General features: G+C 40.8%; 2 protein-coding genes across 3 annotated transcripts in view; one reads left to right on the top strand and one right to left on the bottom strand.

Annotated features, from left to right (window-relative positions):
* The window catches only part of macrod2 (mono-ADP ribosylhydrolase 2), a 577216-nt gene that overhangs the window by 464761 nt on the left and 92636 nt on the right, over nt 1-19819 (bottom strand). The window lies entirely within an intron of this gene.
* Nucleotides 7913-16435, top strand: flrt3 (fibronectin leucine rich transmembrane 3). Its single transcript, XM_087802493.1, has 3 exons — nt 7913-8230; nt 12030-12682; nt 13290-16435. The coding sequence occupies exon 3, from the start codon at nt 13326-13328 to the stop codon at nt 15276-15278; it is 1953 nt and encodes a 650-aa protein (XP_087658619.1). The 5' UTR covers nt 7913-8230; nt 12030-12682; nt 13290-13325; the 3' UTR covers nt 15279-16435.

Below are 19819 nucleotides of genomic sequence, written 5' to 3'. Positions count from 1 at the left end.
TTTGCTCATTTATCTTGTTGTACAAGCCAGAAAAAGTGTTTGAAGAAACAATATACCCTTGTTACTGAAGTATTGCGATATATTGTATTGTCACACATGTATTTGTCAAAATGCTGTAAGATCATCTAAAGTTCATACAAGTTCATATTGATTATGTTTTAGCTTAAAATACATATTTTACAGACAAAAAAAGTGGATTAAAAATTTAAGAAAGAATCACACTATAAAAAAAGAGGAATGTTTTAATTTGAAAAGATGATATTTCATGATAATATTTGTATCCTTTTCTTTTATCTATGTTCTTTATCTCTAGATTTATATTGTGTCATCTTGCACTTTCTTTTTATTGATCCATCTATTGTTGTTGACACATAACTGGTCAAAATACAATATAATAACAACAAAAACAGTTTAAAAAGGCAAAAAGCTTTGATGACACAACATAATTTGAACATTTATTGACGAGTTATTCCCGTACTTTAAAAACTATACATGGTGTCGCCCACACACACACACACACACACACACACACACACACACACACACACACACACACACACACACACACACACACACACACACACACACACACACACACACACACACACACACACACACACACACACACACACACACACACACAAAAACACTGTTGCCTAGCATCTGTACTTCCTGTTTGTCCCAATCAACACAGCCATTACCAAACATTAGCTTCTGTATAATCAATTATATCTTATCTGGAAGCAAAAAAAAAAAAGGATTGGTTTGTTCCACCAGATAACATTAGTCGCCACTTCCTTCCTTCACAACTCAGATCCTGACTCACCCTTTTTTTTTCGTCAGAGTCGACTCTTAAAACCCCTGCTTTCAGACACACACACACACACACACACGAGTGCAGTCGAGCTTAAAGCCTACGAAATCTGTGTTTGTCTTGAAAGTTCAGTTAGTGCTTAGGGAAGCATACCGAGTCCATTGAGAAGATAAATGCTACCATTTAGCAAAAAAAAAAAAAAAAGGCTGGAGAAAAAGTCGCTAAATTGGCTAATTACAGATTTAGTAGCGGAATACTTGGGCTTGTTCACAAAGGAGGAGAGAAAGACTTCAATTAGCAAACGTTACAGAAAGTATGGCCGCCTGTGAAAACTCTGTATGATAATTCTTGCTTTTATCTTCTTTATTGTGCTGATAAGTGTGGTGGGGTTGAGGGGGGGGGGCTCTATCTAATCTGATCACACAGCATTGTGTTGAGGTCATTAACCGATGGGAGGTCCTGAGGTTGACAACTAAGCTCCGACCCCCCCGGCCCACCCTTTAGGTTTTTTTAATGGAACTCGCTCATCCCAGAGTTTCCCCCCTCTGTCGCTACAGAGAAAACACAGCAGCAGCAGCAGCGACCACAAAATACATCCAAACGTAAACAAAAGAGAGGCGGAAAAAAAAACAGCCGACTAGGCTATTTGCATTGCTCGTCATTCTTCCCAGATGACCACTGACCAAGACCCTTGGGTTTGCCCAAAAGCAGCAGGATGTCGGCCCCTTTAGTCTCTGTTGTTGTTGTTGTTGCCGCCCCCCCCCCGATCCCCCCAGAGATGAAGGGAAGGCGAGCGTATCTCTAAACATCTGGAATCTGCATCTGAAAAGGGCCAGAGGACGAAAACCTCGCCGCTTTTATGAAAAGAAATCTATGGTCAACTGGCCTTTGACAGCTGCCCAGGGCCTGTGGTTGGTCTGGAGTCAGCAGTTTCTTTTGAACATCCTCATGAGGGGTGTTGAATAGCACCGTCATGTTAGGGGACAGCTTTTTTTTTTTAACTACGTACTGTATACTCAATTAGAAAGGCCATTAGAATTCTTCAAGGGCCACATTAAATCATGGGAATGTAGTTGGGGGCCGTCAAGCAAGAAAGAAGACGAGAAAATCCCTAAAAAAGCTAAATAAGCTGCAATTTTATTAAGTAAATATGAGTTTTTTTCAAAAAATGTCTTCAACTAACTTGTAAAAAATACTTTGAGGGATTAATATATACTCGAAAAGTTACACACAAAAAGGAAATAAGTGTTATGTTGCAATGTAAATGAATAATAAATACAAAATACATCTGTTAATGCATTATAATCATTAATACACGATCATACTTTGATATTACGAGGGCCGCATCAATACAGTTCAAAGGGGTCTTGACCCCTGGATCAGAACCGGCAACGTTAGTGCATTAAAAAAAATAGGCTGAAAAAAAATCAGAGGAAAAGATAGTTTTTCCAACCAACTTACAACTTATTTCAAAAAACCAGCGTCAACTTTCATCCGAGAAAATCCCGGTTAAACTGTCGCGACGTTGAAAGGCTGCCTGTCAGGGAAGCAGAAGCCGAGATGAAAGAGCTGCAGCAGAGATCGCTGCTGATTGCCTTTCCAGTATGAATATGCAAATAAAGCAGAAGGTAAATGAAAAACAAAGCGGGGGTTTTTTTGGCAGCCGCCCCGTTTTCATGTTCCCCTTAATTTGGCATCGCTTGAAACCAGAGAATTCATCTCGGCAATGAATTTAACGAAGATAAGGAGACTTGCTTCTTAATAGAAGCATTGATTCAGTATTTATATACAGTAAAGAAGGTTTTTTTTTCCAAATTGTGTTATCAAAATGACCCAGAAGCACAAAAACAAATGTGTTTGAGGTATCCCTTGTGTTGTCTCCAGGTCAAGATGACACGGTGGCCTGAAAACAAATGTTTTTGAGGTATCCCATGTGTTGTCTCTGGGTCAAAATGACCCAGAAGCACAAAAACAAATGCGTTTGAGGTATCCCTTGCGTTGTCTCTGGGTCAAGATGACCCTTATGCCCGGATAAAAAAAATGTGTCCGCGTTGCATCTGGGTCAAAGTGACCCTGAAGCCCGAAAACAAATGTGTTTGGGGTATAACTTGTGTTGTCTATGGGTCAAGATGACCCCAAAGCCTGAAAACAAATGTGTTTGAGGTATCCCTTGTGTTGTCTCTGCGTCAAGATGACCCTTAGGCCCGGATAAAAAATGTGTTCATGTTGCATCTGGCTCATGGTGACCCGAAGGCCCAAAAACAAATATGTGTTTGTGGTGTTCTGTGTATTTCATCTGGCTCAAGGTGACCCCAAAGCCCAAAAACAAATGTGTTTGAGTTATCCCTTGTGTTGTCTCTGGGTCATGGTGACCCGGAGGCCCAAAAACAAACATGTTTGTGGTATCCCTTGTCTTGTCTCCAGGTCAAAATGACACGGTGGCCCGATGAAATGTCTGAGTTATCCCTTGACTTGTCTATGGGTCAAGATGACCCCGAAGCCTGAAAACAAATGTGTTTGAGGTATCCCTTGTGTTGTCTCTGCGTCAAGATGACCCTTAGGCCCGGATAAAAAAATGTGTTCATGTTGCATCTGGGTCATGGTGACCCGAAGGCCCAAAAACAAATATGTGTTTGTGGTGTTCTTTGTATTTCATCTGGCTCAAGGTGACCCCAAAGCCCCAAAACAAATGTGTTTGAGTTATCCCTTGTGTTGTCTCTGGGTCATGGTGACCCGGAGGCCCAAAAACAAATATGTTTGTGGTATCCCTTGTCTTGTCTCCAGGTCAAAATGACAGGGTGGCCCGATGAAATGTCTGAGTTATCCCTTGACTTGTCTATGGGTCATGATGACCCCGAAGCCTGAAAACAAATGTGTTTGAGGTATCCCTTGTGTCGTCTCTGCGTCAAGATGACCCTTAGGCCCGGATAAAAAAATGTGTTCATGTTGCATCTGGGTCATGGTGACCCGAAGGCCCAAAAACAAATATGTGTTTGTGGTGTTCTGTGTATTTCATCTGGCTCAAGGTGACCCCAAAGCCCCAAAACAAATGTGTTTGAGTTATCCCTTGTGTTGTCTCTGGGTCATGGTGACCCGGAGGCCCAAAAACAAACATGTTTGTGGTATCTCTTGTCTTGTCTCCAGGTCAAAATGATGAAATGTCTGAGTTATCCCTTGACTTGTCTATGGGTCAAGATGACCCCGAAGGCCCAAAAACAAATGTGTTTGAGTTATCCCTTGTGTTGTCTCTGGGTCATGGTGACCCGAAGACCAAAAACAAATGTTTCTGTGGTATCCCTTGACTTGTCTCTGGGTCAAGTTGATACCTTAAACACATTTGTTTTTCGGGCCACCGTTGACCCCCAGACAACACACAGGTCAAATAAAGCCTGCAATCATCACGGGAATATCTAAAGTAGCTTTTATCGCTCAATAACAGCACATCAATAAGTCAATAAAGTCTGAGTGATGGTCGCCCAACTTTGTCATTGAAAATGGGAGCAGTCATTAATAAACAATAAATAAATATATATATTTTTTTGTTCTTAAATTAACCCTTGATTTCCTATCAATAATGTCCGCCTCACCTTCAGATTGTTGTTTGGACATTCATGCACGTGTTCGGTCAGACGCTTGAGAAAGTAGGCCACCACACGCTTCCAACTAATGTTTCTATCCATCGACCACAGCCACAGCGAAAGATAAATCAATTACCAGGTCGAATGTCGGTCACAATCTGAATCAGATCCATCCCAGTGTTTGACTCTCGTGACTAAGTGAGCCGTCGCCCTCCCGAGTCACGTGGCGTCCGAGCCAGATTGCAGACGCTTGTTTCCAACACAAACAGGGGAGAAGGATGTGGAACGGCTCGAGCGGCGTCGCGAGCACCCTTGGGAACTGAGAGCACCTATCGTCTTCAAACAAAAAGATGAACGGGACAGATTTTTTTTGCCCGGGCTTGAGATAAGTGAAATCTAAAACCCCGCGTCCTCCAGTGGGGCTCTTTGTATGTCTGAGTGAGGGTCAATCGGCAGCCACTGACAGATGCGTCTGCAGTCGATTTAGGGGAAGGGAAGCCGGTGGCGAGGTCAGCCACAGGTTCTCTCTGCCGTGTCCCCTCGAGGAGGGGATCAAGTTAGGATGTCTCCAGATTGACCTTTCGTCACCTCGGAATCTTTCTCTCCCGAATATTTCACGCCGACGTCGATGACATTGTTGAGCCAATTACAAAATAACATCCGTAACAACAAAAATCATACATCGTTTGAATTCTTTTTCGAAAAAAAAAAAAGGAATTGTATGGAACAAAAGAAAGAGACGCTCCAGCTGGAATGCAAACAAAGCCAGAAATCCACTGGAGGTCTGAGCAGTTTTGGCAGATGCTCCAGATTTAAGTGTCTGTTCAATTAGGCTCTTCAGTCGAGATGGCAATCGGGGACTAGCCATGCGCTAATTTATTGAGGCTGGAGTTGAAGCCCCATTTTTTGGTGAATTGTTGGGGTTTTTAAACTTTGGCCCACGAAGAATATTTCGCTTCAAGTTGAGGCGGTCAGTGAAACGTATGACACTGAAAACACTGGGAAGCCGGTCATGCATGAGCTTCGTTTTGACGGATCAATATGATGTGAGGTTAGAAATGAGGGCGTAAAGCAAGGATTGGAAAAAGTATTTGACTTTGGATTATAATAAAAACTTCCTTAAAAAAAAAGAAAAGGATCATTCAACCAAAACCAGTAATATTTGTGTCTGGTCTATTTCATCAATGCAAAAATGTAGGTAAGTAAGTAATAGTTATTTGTAAAGCCCCTTTCTAGACCAGGGTCACAAGGCGCTTGAACAGTCAAAAGCAATACACAGTTAAAAAATAACTATAAATTTAAAAAAAAAAACTCTGAAGACAACATAAGAACAATTAGGAGAAAGCACAAATAAAATAAAATAGTTGTGTGTCAAAATGTATTGTATAACGATAAAAACTTTTAATTAAATTCAAATTATTTCACTTTTAGGAAGAGTATACCCATTTCCAGAAAAGTCCCAAATAGAATTAGAACTTTAATATTTGCTCCTAATTCAATAATTACTGTTCGAATAATCCCTTTAAGATTATACCATGTTTTTTTTGTTTAATTCCTTATACTGCATTTTCACATACACCACATTATTAGGTGAAAAAGAAAAATTCAATCTGAATGCTATTAGCCTAGCTAGTCATGAAATGCTAGCATCCTTCATTATGGCAATAAAAACCTATAGTACTTGTATTAATGTGGTGAAGGTGAAGGTTAGAAACTAAAATATATTAATAACTAGTCAAATGATGGACTTGTTACTAAAATATAATAATAACTAGTCAAATGATGGACTTGTTACCTAACATGAACTATTTATGGCAGGAAAACATTAAATGTTTTTCCTAAAAAATATACGTCTTGAATAGTGTACCGTACCGAGGTGATGAACACAAACTATCTTGCTCTATGAATTAGTTTTTATTGGTATTTAAAATGTGTATTTATTCACATTTTACATCGCTGAATCAGTTAAAAAAGTAAAATATGTTGTGTATTCTACCAAATAAACCCACATAGTTGTGTTTATGGTCCATGATTGAATCTTTCCCTGTGCACTGAGAACACTTGATCTTTCTTTTAAGCATCTCTCAAATAATTCAACCCCCCCTGCAGCAGTCATCAAACAGAATCTTAAAAGTGAAGAGAAAACAGACTGTTGGCAATTACCTAAAAGTAGTATTATCAGCGTTAAAGAGCCTCGGAAAATGAGTGGGGCAGCTGCATGTGCCACACAGATCTGATTGTAGATATTCAGTGACAGAGAATGAACAGAGCGGCTCTGTTGCAGCTCGCCTGCGCCGGGGTCGCTGTGTTTTTGCCTTGTCGAGTCGCCGGAGGGGGAGACACTGGAGATGACGTGGGACGGGAGGGAGTGTCGGCCGGGTCACCTCTGCCGAGCGACCCTTTGACTAACGGGGTGAATCAGTGCTTTTTCGCCGGTGGCCTCGAGGGCGGCGAACCTAATGTTGGGCTTTATTTACTCATGAAACCAAACACGGTCAAATACCAGACACAAGAGGTGGAGGAGGGTGGGCGGGCTCTGAGGCATCGCTTGTATCTGTGGCAGCGAAAACAAAAACATGCGTTTTCCCTTTTATTTACTGTATTACGTTGACTTTAAAAGATCTACAGCAAACCTACATTTAATAAACAATATGTTGAAGGGAATACAATCATAAAACAACACATATTTGCATCGTGTCAATGTTTTGGATGTCTGGATTTAGAAAAATAAATACAAATCATATGATGTTTACATTCCAGAACCCCTGGTAAGATGTAAGAAGAGAAAATCTGGGAACAAGAACAACCTTTCTACGGATTAAATTGAACTTATTACAAATCATTTCCACACTGTTTAAACACATTTGAAAATGTGTTGGGGGGGGAAAAAACACCAAGCTGCATATGTTTGTCTAAAACGTTACAGTACCATGATCGGCTCTTCTTCAGGTGCTATTAAAATTAATTTAATAATAATAATAATATCAAATATATAGCTCACTATATATATTTAAACATATGGTAATTGTAAACATGTGACAATTAGAGATTACTTTATACATTATTTTTGTTTTATTTGTATTTACTTTTCTACATTTAGACTTTAACACAATGCAAATATGTGTTGTTGGTTTTTCAAATTGTATTCCATTGCAAATAAATACTCCATCTATCTACCATGATCCTGTAACATGCTTTTCTCAAGAGATTTTTAAAAACAAACTTGCAAATACTTCCCGACATGTTTATTTATCCGAATGCATCGCTGAATCTTATTACGTAAATGCAAATATAATGAACACTCGACTACATCTCTATGGAATAAAGACATACAAGTGTCAACACATATGCTTTAAATCTGTGTCCCCCTCCCCCCCCTTTTCTGGTTGGCCACTTCCATCCACTTCATTCTCTCAAACTGATAAGGCTGGAGAGTGCGTTTTTCCTTTCCTCCACTCCCCCTAGCGGCCCACGGCGCAACCGCAGCCGACAGAGGGACATCAAAAGAGAGAGAGAGTGAAGGAGAGAGAGAGGGAAAGAGAGAAGAGAGGCCCCTCCTCCAGATGACATCAGTGCTCTATTGAAGCAAAGCTAGAGGCGAACACAACTCCACATTTGTATTGGGAACTATCCGAGCACCTCTGTGTGAGGCAGAGAGAGAGAGAGAGAGGGATCAAGGCACCAGTAAACACTGACAACACAAACTCCTCACTGCTCTCTGGATGTGATTCTCAAACCCGGATTGGATTATTTTACACCCCATTTTTTGACCCGGAGGATACCTGTTAACGTTGCTATTTTTTTTATTTTTTTGTTGTGGGAGGGGGGTTTGACAGAGGTAAGTGCGTTTTGGAGCGCATCCTTTTTTTCGTTAATATTGGACTTTTTTTCCCCCAAAGAGGAGAGAACATGATTTATTTCGCTTTAAAAACTCACACTTTTCGTCCCCTAAAATTATTTTTAAATACACACTCATATCAGCTTGAATTTTTATCAGAGGAATAGATGTTTATTCCAACCTATATTTTCTTATTATTCTAAGCGCTCCGGTGCGTCTCGCTCGCAGCGACGCGTCTTTTTTTTTCCTCTATCATTTGCAGCGTTATCACGCAGCAGCAAAAACAGGAGGATAAAAAAAAAAGGGGGTAAAAGAAGCGATGTCGAATACACAAACTTGAAAGGATTACAGGGGAAGTGTGTGATAAGTCTCGGCGCCCGCAGTCTGGAGAAGACACCCCGGTGCGCCTCTCCAACAAGGCGCTCAGCCGGCGGAGGAGGACGCGCACTGGGGGGACAGCTGTTCACCCCCAGAAAAAATAAAAGTCCGATAACAGCCACTCTCAGCTTGTTGGATACGAACTTCCATCCCTAGCTTGAACCGACGTCTCAAAAAAAAAGCAGTGGCGCATTTTAAACACATTGCGCACTTTAATAAATTAATAACTTTTACTATTATACTCTCTTGATCCACTTTCCTTACTATAATAATACAAAATAATAATTAAAATATCATTAAATTATATTATTTTAACCATTTACATCTATTTTTAATAGATCCACATGCTTTGAATGTCATTCCCTAAATCCAAGCGCGTCTCACTTTGATGGGCAGACATATAAATAGCCTGTAAAACATGGTAGACAAGAGAAGAGATCCAGTTGTCTTGATGATGCCTCCAGGCCAAAGTCCCCAGTCACTTGCTATCAAAGGGGAATTTTCAGATTGTACCAGGATCCAGGTCACTGCTGACATTCTATCAGTAAATTCAACGTGACAGTTAAAAAAAAAAAATCGTGTCACTTTCAGGAAAATATATATATTTTTTGTTACTTTACTTTAGCAATTTAACTGCGAAAGATGGGGATACAAAAAAAAGGGGGGCTTAGGAAATGATCAGCCGAGGCTTCACTCACGCACATCTTGCAGTCCCTATCACCCCCATGTGGGGAAAAAGCAACTGCAGCTGCCAGAGAGAGCTCTCTCTTTCAGCGCAGCGACAAAAAGAGAGCCCCCTGCCTGGCCATGGCCTCTCTTTGGTTCTGTAAACCCCATCATGACAGCAACAGAAAGTCATGCATTCGATTCATATTTATCAGATTTTATCATTACTAATGTCTTGCTCACATACATCACCTTCCTAACGTGTCTCCTGCTAGCTCGACATAATCATAAATACATATATATATATATATTAAATGGCATCAATTACCGCACTCCCGAACTCATACAGTCTTAAATGACTAATCACCGGCAGATACAAACAACAATGATTTCCCCAATGGATAACTGCAACCGTGGCTACAAAATTAATTTCAAGAGCGAATGAATAATTGAACAGTCCGCCATTACTACTTCCCTCTCTCGCCTAAATGTATCCGTGTAATATTATTCTGTACTTCACAAAACTAAATCATTATGATCTGCAGTTCTTGCAGACCTTAAAATTGGTTTCTGTTCTGTATCTACTCCCCCCCCTCCCACTCCTCACTCCCCAACCCCTGAGCCATTTTCGTCTCAAAGGCACAAAGTCCCAGGCTCTGTTATTGCTTACTAATGTGCATTTATGCGTGCGGAGCTCACGCCGACTATCAGTGTCCAGCTTTGTGTGGGTGTCGCATGCCTCTCTCCTGCGAAAAAGGTAATTAGCTGGACACACACGGATCAAGCTGGACGCCCAATTTAACTTGGCGGGTTGAGATGAAATGGACAAGAGGCCACTTTTGATTGTTGATGCAATCTCCTGTCCGACCAGCATATAGAAAGGATAGCGGAAAAAAAAAATCTGTCACAACACGCACTCTCCAGATAAATAGATGTATGTGGGAAGGGCAGGGTGTACATTGGCATGAGTCGACTTAAGTTCTAAATGCATTGAAGGGGGGGGGAGCTCTCGAGACAAGTCGAAAGGATACTTAAATATTTGAAAAGCCAAACTCTCTCCACCGAGGCTTCAAGATCCACATGCCTGCCTCCGAGCAAACAAAGGAGAAGGGGAGACTTTCCCTGAAATTTGATGAGCGTGGAAAAATAAAAGAGGGAGAAATAGCCCAGAAGACTGGCAAGAGAGTCTTCTTTTTTTTTTTTTAAGTATACGTACTAGTTGAAGGAAACCTGAACGAACCGATTGCATTAAGTTCACTGTGCTTCATGGAAATACATCCAACAGAGAGAGATTTTGTGTATACCAAAGCATAAAATGTTGCACCATGTTCTCGTTGCATCATAGTTTGAATGTCAGCTTTTTCTTGTCATATCCCGCTGTGACGTTAAACCAGGGATGTAAATAAACTTTCTAGGAATGATCACCAACTTGTTGCAAGCTAGTTGAGATGCATTAGCTCCCGTCATAGTACAAACTAACCACCTGCACCAATTTCTAAAGAAAATGGTTTTTGGTAGTAATTGCAGCATTTTGAATATGCATTAATAAACACTAGAGTCCTTGTTTAACCTTCCAGAAAGCTCATTGTTTCGAGGAGCATACATGTATTGCTGTGTTCCCTTGATAAAGGCAGGCCATATAAACGCCATCACATCTGTAGTGCAGAGAAGTAAAGAATTCAAACCGAGACTACGTACTAAACTGTGCTCAGAGGCAGGAGAATGCTCCTAAATGAGGTGAGAGGGGCCATTTAAAATTGAAATAGCTTTACTAAGTGCTGCCGCGAAAAGTTCATTCCAGCAGACAGACCTCCGACTATCCCTTATCACGCTGCCATTTTCTAAAAAACGCCATTACAGAATTCCATCTCTTCGGTGCTTTATCCCTGAAGTTGGCATAGGATTTAAACTTCTTTCCCCCCTCGTACTGATAACTTATAATTAAATTAGAACAAGAGCAGCCACTATATATATATATAAAGTTAGATAGATGAGGGCGTTTTATCCCACAGCATCTCAGGAATTGCAATTGGTTTAAAATGAATCTTAATTCCGGGGGATTTTCGTGCAGCCTGGAACTCTTGCCTTCATTACACCACACACTGTGGCTCAAAACACATTAATTGACGTCTGTTTAACACTGTGAAGCCATTGTTTTTAAACGGAAACTAAATATTTTTGCAGGGCGGAGGGAATTCTATTTTTACCAGAAGAAGTAGTGGGCTTGTACGGTGGGGGGGTGTGGGGGGTAGGCCGGGGGCACTCGGTCACAGATAGTCCCTGGGGGCTGACAGGGATGGATGCAACAGTCACCCCTGCTTTCCAATGAAATTCAAATGAGTATCATTTGTCACAAGTGCCTTTTTAACATTTGCGAGCAGAATTAAACTCTTCCTTGTTAGTTTTCGATTCAGCCTGTTCCTTAGCAAAGAAGTCACCCTCCTGACTGCTAATCTGAAAGAATAAGACAACAACAAACCCAAATCCAGTTAGGCAGGAAAACTGGAAGGGCACAAGTCATGATCCTAGCTATTGTATTACTGTTGTTATTCATTTGCTCAGACATTCTTTCTTTTATCACCGCGGACGAAAATAGACGAGGTCTGCTTGAGAGTTAAAGGTCAAACAGCACAATTGAAAGTTAAGAAAAATATCCAAATTAAAATGTCAGAGATAGACAGTGGTTACAGTTCTGTATTGAATATGATGCTCATGTCATCCCTACTGATCACTTTCCCTTTTGATTGACTTTCAGAAATCGCTCCGGCTGAGGTGGGCACAGCATGACTCGAGCTCCAGGTGCATGAAGGAGCCAAGGGCCTGAAAGGATTAGCTCCTCACCTTTTCCCCGTGGGCGCCAAAAAAAAAGGGGAAGCATTGGTTATCTACTCCTGGACAAAAAAAAAAGGGACCACAGGATTGGATTAATGTGTGTACGAGCCGGGAAACAGAGCAGAGGATCCTGGTTACCTGACGGACTAGGGTACATGAGGGAACAGTCCTGAGCTGAGGCTGTGGCGGCGGGAGGATAGGCATGGCTCAGACCAGCTTTACGTCAACTCATCATGCCTGACAGGCCTGATCGCATGCCAGAGCCTTTGTGAGACAACGGATCACTATTCGACAGCGGAAGGACAGGAAAAAAAAAACTCCCATTCGCTGTAATGGCATCTGAGCTCAACTTTTTCAACGCTCAATAGGATTGTCCCACCGTTGACGAAAGTGATGCTTTTTCGGCATCTATAAAGCATGAGACAGAAGTGAAGGGGTTCGGCGTCTAGTTAAAGGAGCGGCTGAGCAAAACACTGACCATTGCCCAGATATCACCGTCAAGATTCCTTTCAAGAAGAGGATCTTTGATTGGATTCCTGTTCGTCTGGAAAGGATTAACCACAGAGCGTAAATCAGGTACGACACATATGGTTCATCTCGGTCGTTTCCACTTGACTGACCGGACTACGATTTCTAATGAGACACGCCGGAAAAGAGGTCACGACATGAATGTATAATTGAAGCCATAAATCAGTATTTACCTAATTAGGAAGAATCAGTCACGCTTCAATAGCGAAAATAAAGATGACAACGAGACCAGTTTCTGATTGCGGGATATTTTGCCAGAGCTGTCATGTTGGATTAAATATAAATCGGTGTGATAGTATGATGACAGGAAGAAAGATACACATCCAAGAATAGTAAGGATGATTAAATTACTACCCTTTAGGACAGAAAGCCTTCGCTATGAACCTTAAAAAAACATTGCAGTGGTGCTTGCTAAAACAGCTGAGACATGCAGGATTCTTCATAAAAAAAAGGGTGGAGATGGTTAAGGGCCAAATGTGAATATCCATCACAGATTTCATATGTATAGAGAAAGTTTTTTGCAAAAGGCATCTGTGCCGCTGACAATCTTTAAAATAAATTAAAAGAAGCGTCTCTGTTCCTGTAGAACACACATTTGTGCTCTCCTATTTGAGGTTGTGTGAATTAAAAGTACCCTTGTGTTTTTCTCCCTCAGGGGCCGTTCCGACAGCGAGGCTTAAGCAGCTCCAAGATGGTGCATCAATCCAAGATCTTCGTCCTCTTCCTCATCAGGGTTGCATTGCTCCTGGGTGTCGCAACTCCCCTGATGACCTCAGCGTCGTGTCCCTCATCCTGCAGGTGTGATGGGACCTTTATCTACTGTAATGACCGTGGACTGACTTCCATCCCCCTCGGTATACCACGGGACGCTACGGTGCTCTTCCTACAAAATAATCGCATTCGCAGTTCCGGCATTCCTGCGGAGCTACGCCAGTTGATATACGTGGAGAAGATCTATCTTTACTGCAACAACCTGGATGAATTCCCAACCAATCTTCCTCTTGGACTTAAAGAGCTCCACCTTCAGGAAAATAACGTTCGGATGATCACCCATTCCACTTTAGCCCAAATCCCGTACATCGAAGAGCTGCACCTGGATGATAACTCCGTATCCGCCGTCAGTATTGAGGAAGGCGCTTTTAGGGACAGCAATCATCTTAGACTACTTTTCCTGTCGAGAAATCACTTGAGTACTATCCCGTCAGGCTTGCCCATGAGTATTGAGGAGTTGCGCTTTGACGACAACCGCATTTCCTCCATCTCAGAAGTGTCGCTGCAAGATCTCATCAACCTGAAACGACTCGTCCTGGATGGTAACTTGCTGAACAACCGCGGGATAGGCGAGATGGCTTTCTTCAACCTGATCAACCTGACCGAGTTGTCGCTCGTGAGGAACTCCCTAACGTCGCCACCGGCCAACCTACCCGGCACAAGTTTGGAGAAGCTGCAGCTACAAGATAATCATATTAACCGAGTACCGCCTGGGGCCTTTGCCTTTCTGAGGCAATTGTATCGCCTGGACCTGTCTGGAAACAACCTCAGTAGTCTTCCTCAAGGTGTGTTTGAGGATTTGGACAATCTAACGCAGCTCCTACTTCGAAACAACCCGTGGCAGTGCACTTGTAGGATGAAATGGGTGCGTGACTGGCTGCGGTCATTACCATCCAAGGTAAATGTGCGTGGCTTTATGTGCCAGGGTCCGGATAAGGTCAAGGGCATGGCAATTAAGGACCTGACAACGGACATGTTTGACTGCACAGATTTCGACCCGAGCACCACATACGAGACCAGCACGGTGTCGTTAAATTTACGCCCTTCACTGCCCCAGTGGCCGTCGTTTGTAACCAAAAGGCCTGTTGTAAAAGTACCGGACACGGGGAAAAACTATCGCAGCACCACAACCTCTTCGGGCAGAAAAATAATCACCATCAGTGTGAAGTCAAGTAGCACAGACACGCTGCATATATCATGGAGGGTGTCCCAGCCCATGACTGCCCTGCGGCTCAGCTGGCTCAAGCTAGGGCACAGTCCTGCGTTTGGCTCCATCACCGAGACCATTGTACCGGGGGAGAGGACGGAGTATCTGCTTACCGCTCTGGAGCCAGAGTCTTCCTACAGGATATGCATGGTTCCCATGGAGACGAGCAATATTTACCTTTCAGATGAAACCCCCGTTTGCATCGAGACAGAAACAGGATCTCACAAATCCTACAATCCGACGACAACTTTGAACCGAGAGCAGGAAAAGGAGCTTTTCAAGACCACAAGCCTGCCTCTCGCTGCCATTATTGGAGGGGCGGTGGCACTTTTGGCAATTATCTTGCTGGCACTGGTGTGCTGGTACGTCCACAGAAATGGGTCACTGTTTTCCAGAAACTGCACATACAACAAGGGTCGGAGGAGAAAGGACGACTATGCCGAAGCCGGAACTAAGAAGGACAACTCTATCTTGGAAATAAGAGAGACCTCTTTTCAGATGATACCCATCAGCCACCTGCCTGTATCCAAGGAGGAGTTTGTGATACACACAATTTTCCCACCAAATGGCCTGACTTTATACAAAAGTCCACACATTGACAACACTCTTAACAACAGAAGCTACAGAGACAGTGGAATACCAGATTCAGATCATTCCCATTCATGATACTGAACACAAAACATTCTCGACCATGTGACTTAAACAGAGTGGAAGAACTTTTACAAACACTGGATCTAAGAGACTTTAAAAAGCAATGTTCTGTACATTTGCCATATAATTTATATTTAAGGACATTTTATTACGACTGAGGACGTTCCACTTGCAGGTGTCACTGAACCATCAGTGGGTTATTGTACTGCAATTCTATATTTTAGGGATTTGTAGTAATTTGTACTGTATTTCCTTTGCTTACAGTTATCGACCAACTAAAAAGAAACTCTGTGTTCTACTGAGATATGATGACTTGTCAACTGTGAAAGTGGGTTTTCATTGCTGTGTTGAAACAATCAGAGTTTAGAAAACCTTGTAGTATAAGCACAGGTCATTATTTTCACTTTGTGGCTGTCTGAAAAAAAGTATTTCATGACTGGAATTGATTGACAAGTTGTATGAATACAAAACCAGGCATGTTGCCTTTTCAAAGAATGATTGGTCGTACGTAGTCCCAATGCACTAATGATTGACGAGTTTTGCTTTAGCGATCACCTAAAGTAGGGTCCAGATAACTAAAGATAAGGTGCTGTGCTTTATTACTTTAATGTTTAAGTGTATTATATTTTTGCATTTTGGGAGAAAAAGCAGTGGCACCCGTTAAGGGGTTCTTGTTTTTTTTTCTTTAGGATTGTAGGCCAGAGCACAGGGCAGATAAAGCACACAGACCTTACAAGGCTTTCTTGCTCCACACAAGAAAAACCCGACAGGCCGACACAGAGGACCCCCCACACCATCTCTATTTGAACAAGCCAACAATGGCCAAAAAGACAATGGCGGCATTCTTAAGTACCATGTACCATTCCTCATTTCAACAGGCGAAAAAATACGTTGGCTTTTTATGTGGATTCTCGCAGTGTCGGCCATTCCTTAAAACTCTTCTTTTGTATTATTTTTCACTTTTTTTTTTTAAGTTGCCACAAATTGAAGCTAACTGTTCTTTGAAAAAAACCAAAGTGCATTGTATGCCCTTTGGCCAGTCTTGTATGTGCCTTGATCCAATGCTTATTGTATTTAGCTTTTTAAGAAAACGGTGACTTTTTTTCATACACACTTGAAAAATGAAAAATATTGGTCATATTACAAAAAATAAAAAGTGGATAAAATTAACGTGGGTTTGTTTTCTCTATTGGTTTTTAACAAGAAGAAACTGTTCAACTGGTGAAACAAGTTTCAATTTGTTTGATTATTTCTACCAATATTTATCAAGTATTAAGTGCAAAAACGGTATAAAAAGGATAAACTAATTTGGCTTGATGGGCGTGTTTGAAAACTGGTTTATTATTAAAGGTGAGCGATTTAATATTTTAGTACAAATGTGCGTATTTTACCAGAATTAAAATATATAGTGAGCGCTTGACCGATCAGATTGTGACCTTCCTTTGTATACATCTTAAACTTTATTTAGATTAGTCTATTAAAGTATATTCCACAACTTAAACTGTTTTAATAACAGATTGTGAGTGATTATTACCAAGTATTTCAATAAGAATCAGAGTAAAAAGAGGATCTACAATGAAATAAACTCAAACTTTGGGACTTTATTTATAAACCCATAATGGGAAATTTGAAAAGAAGATCTATAGCTTGTCAAAAACATCATAAAACACGATTATTTTAATATAATTGTGTGAATGCTGGGAAGCAAACTTTTGAGATCCTGTTTTCTTCCGACCTAAACTTTGTTCCGCTTCTCCTCCCACAAATTGTATCCGATTTGAACCGTTCAAACTGTTATCAATTCAGCTTGTTTCCAAAATCTAGCTCTCTTTTATCTCTTCAACTCTTTCCTTTATACCTCTTTTTCTACCCGATTCATTTCAATGAGGAAACTCATGTTTCAACTCCTTCCACTTTGACCTACTATTTATACTTTTACTAATTATTCCACTACTATTTCCAATCCTACTACTAATTCCACTACTACTACCACTACTACTTACGCTACTACTACTAAATCTACTACTACTTTCACGTTTCTACTACTTCTAATTTGAATACTAATTCCACATTCTTCTACTTTACTACTAATTCCACTACTACTTCCGCTACTACTTCTAATACTACTACCACTACAACTTCCGCTACTACTACTAAATTACTACTACTTTCACATTTCTACTACTTCTAATTTTTACTTCTAATTCCACATTCTTCTACACTTACTACTAATTCCACTACTACTTCCACTACTACTTCTACTTCTAATTGCACTACTACTTCCGCTACTACTTCTACTACCACTACCACTATTACTTCCGTTACTGCTACTAAATCTACTACTACTTTCACTGTTCTACTACTTCTACGTTTACTACTAATTCCACCTTCTCCTACTTCAACTACGAATTCCACTACTAGTTCCACTACTACTACTAAATTTACCACTACTTTCACATTTCTACTACTTCTACTTTTACTACTAATTCCACTACTACTTCTACTTCTAATTCCACTACTACTTCCACTACTACTTCCGCTACTACTTCCACTACTACTTCCGCTACTACTTCCGTTACTGCTACTAAATCTACTACTACTTTCACTGTTCTACTACTTCTATGTTTACTACTAATTCCACCTTCTCCTACTTTAACTACTAATAGCACTACTCCTCCGCAGCACAGCAGGGTCAGCATTCACACTACATTTTCTTCTGGATATGCATTAATCTAGTTCTATTTACATCGCAATCATACAGTTTAGACTGATAAGGTAGAATCCACAAGACGCCTTCAGATTGCAAACGGTCATGCTATAGGTGTGACATTAGTCAGTATATAAGAATGGTAAGATGGTGATGCAACAGCTAATGTTTAGATTAATTTTAAAAAAGTGATCCACGGGCGTACTTTCCTTCTCTGAGAAACTATTTCAAACCAGTTTCCACTCAGAGCCACATCTGCTCGCGGCTGCTGTTGGTCTTTCATGTGGCAAAGCAACGTGCAACATATCTGATGGACCAGGGAGCTCAACATTAAAGCAAGAGAAGGGGGGGGCAGCCGAGAGATTGGACTCCAGGGTTTGATAAAACTCTCAAGCTCCGACGCGACTGAAACTAATGACAAGCCACCAGATGGAGGGGCGATAGAAACAAAGTCTGTCGAGGACACGTGTTTTCAGACGGAAGACGAATGTGTGTATTTACGATACTTGGAGCACACGCCCTAATGATACGGTTCACTCAGTCAGGAAGCCGTAAAAGCACATATGGAAATAATTAAAGTCTATTATTTCATGTTAGAAATCCACTGAAATCAATACTTGCCGTTTTTTAAAAAGGGAATCCAATTACGATATGTCAGCGTTAGGTATGTTTCTGAAGGGTCTGTGGATTATAACATATAATACTTAACCACATTCAAACACTCGCCTGCTATTAGCGGCAGCGAAAAGTTTAATTACACTGTCGGGACTGGGTTTCAATCTGTTAAAGCGATTCAAACCACAAGTGTGTAGTAACCTGGTCCTGCATGCTAAGTATATATCAAATTAACGTTTGGTAAACAGTGGCTCCACTTTTAACAACATGAATAGTTTCCACATGGCTCTACTTTTTCCATTTTACTGTTCAGGTGAATTTGTAATTATGGCAGCGGCTGTTGAAACGGGTTATTTCAAAAGCGGGGGGGAATATATTGGTTAAGTACCCCGTTATTAGGCAGCGGTTGATCAAAATAAAGGGAGAATTGTTCGTCAGTGGTATTCATGTGTCAATAAAAGTGTAAGACAATCATTATTTCAACCAGTAAATCAAACATTTTCATAGCTGATGGTCCACCCAACCGAATATATTATATAGTATAATAGAACATATGGGAGGAAATGTTTCAAGGCCTTTTCTACTCTTGTTTATTCAACTCCTCTTTCAGGTTTGTATTAAAGTTGTTTCAATGCATTTAGTGTAGATTGTGGGACTTTTCTATCTGACTATTTACTGGCTTAACCCATCCCTGCTTCCATAGACAACACCATCTATATTAATTTGAAAAAAACAAACATTTCATTTTTGGCCGATTAGAAATATTGGTATTCGGTCTTGTTGGTCAACTGGTACAACACACAAGCAATTATTTACGTCTGTTTTGTTATATTTTAGTTTCATTAACTATCTACAAAGGAACTTGTGATAATTGCCTTGGTGCGTTTGAAAAGTTATTTTAAATGTATGTACAGAAATCATTGATTGAGGGAATGCTAACCAACCATATTTCCAATTGAAAGACATTGATTTATACAGGAGGGGACCTTGTTTAGATTGTATATCAGTTACATGTCTACATTATGTTCACAGACTGACTATAGACAAAAAAACCAACCTATGTTAATGAAAAATGCATCTCAATACAACGCGGTGGAAGTTACTGTACATGTCTCTGATTTAAGCAAGTTTAAATGCTATTTTCAAATATTTCAGTCAGTTATAATCAATACAACTGAACTAATATAAACTGTTTTCCCTTTCTGTGCAACCCGGTAACAAAGGCCTCTCGGAA

The sequence above is a fragment of the Callionymus lyra genome, chromosome 11 (assembly GCF_982586985.1).
Source record: "Callionymus lyra chromosome 11, fCalLyr1.hap1.1, whole genome shotgun sequence".
NCBI classification, from domain to species: domain Eukaryota; kingdom Metazoa; phylum Chordata; class Actinopteri; order Syngnathiformes; family Callionymidae; genus Callionymus; species Callionymus lyra.
The sequence above is the reverse complement of the archived record's forward strand: the minus strand, read 5'-3'. Positions and strand labels throughout refer to the sequence as shown.

Bases quoted from the DNA above. Each gene is read 5' to 3' on its own strand.
- flrt3 (XM_087802493.1), top strand. From the start codon at position 13,326: ATGGTGCATCAATCCAAGATCTTCGTCCTCTTCCTCATCAGGGTTGCA.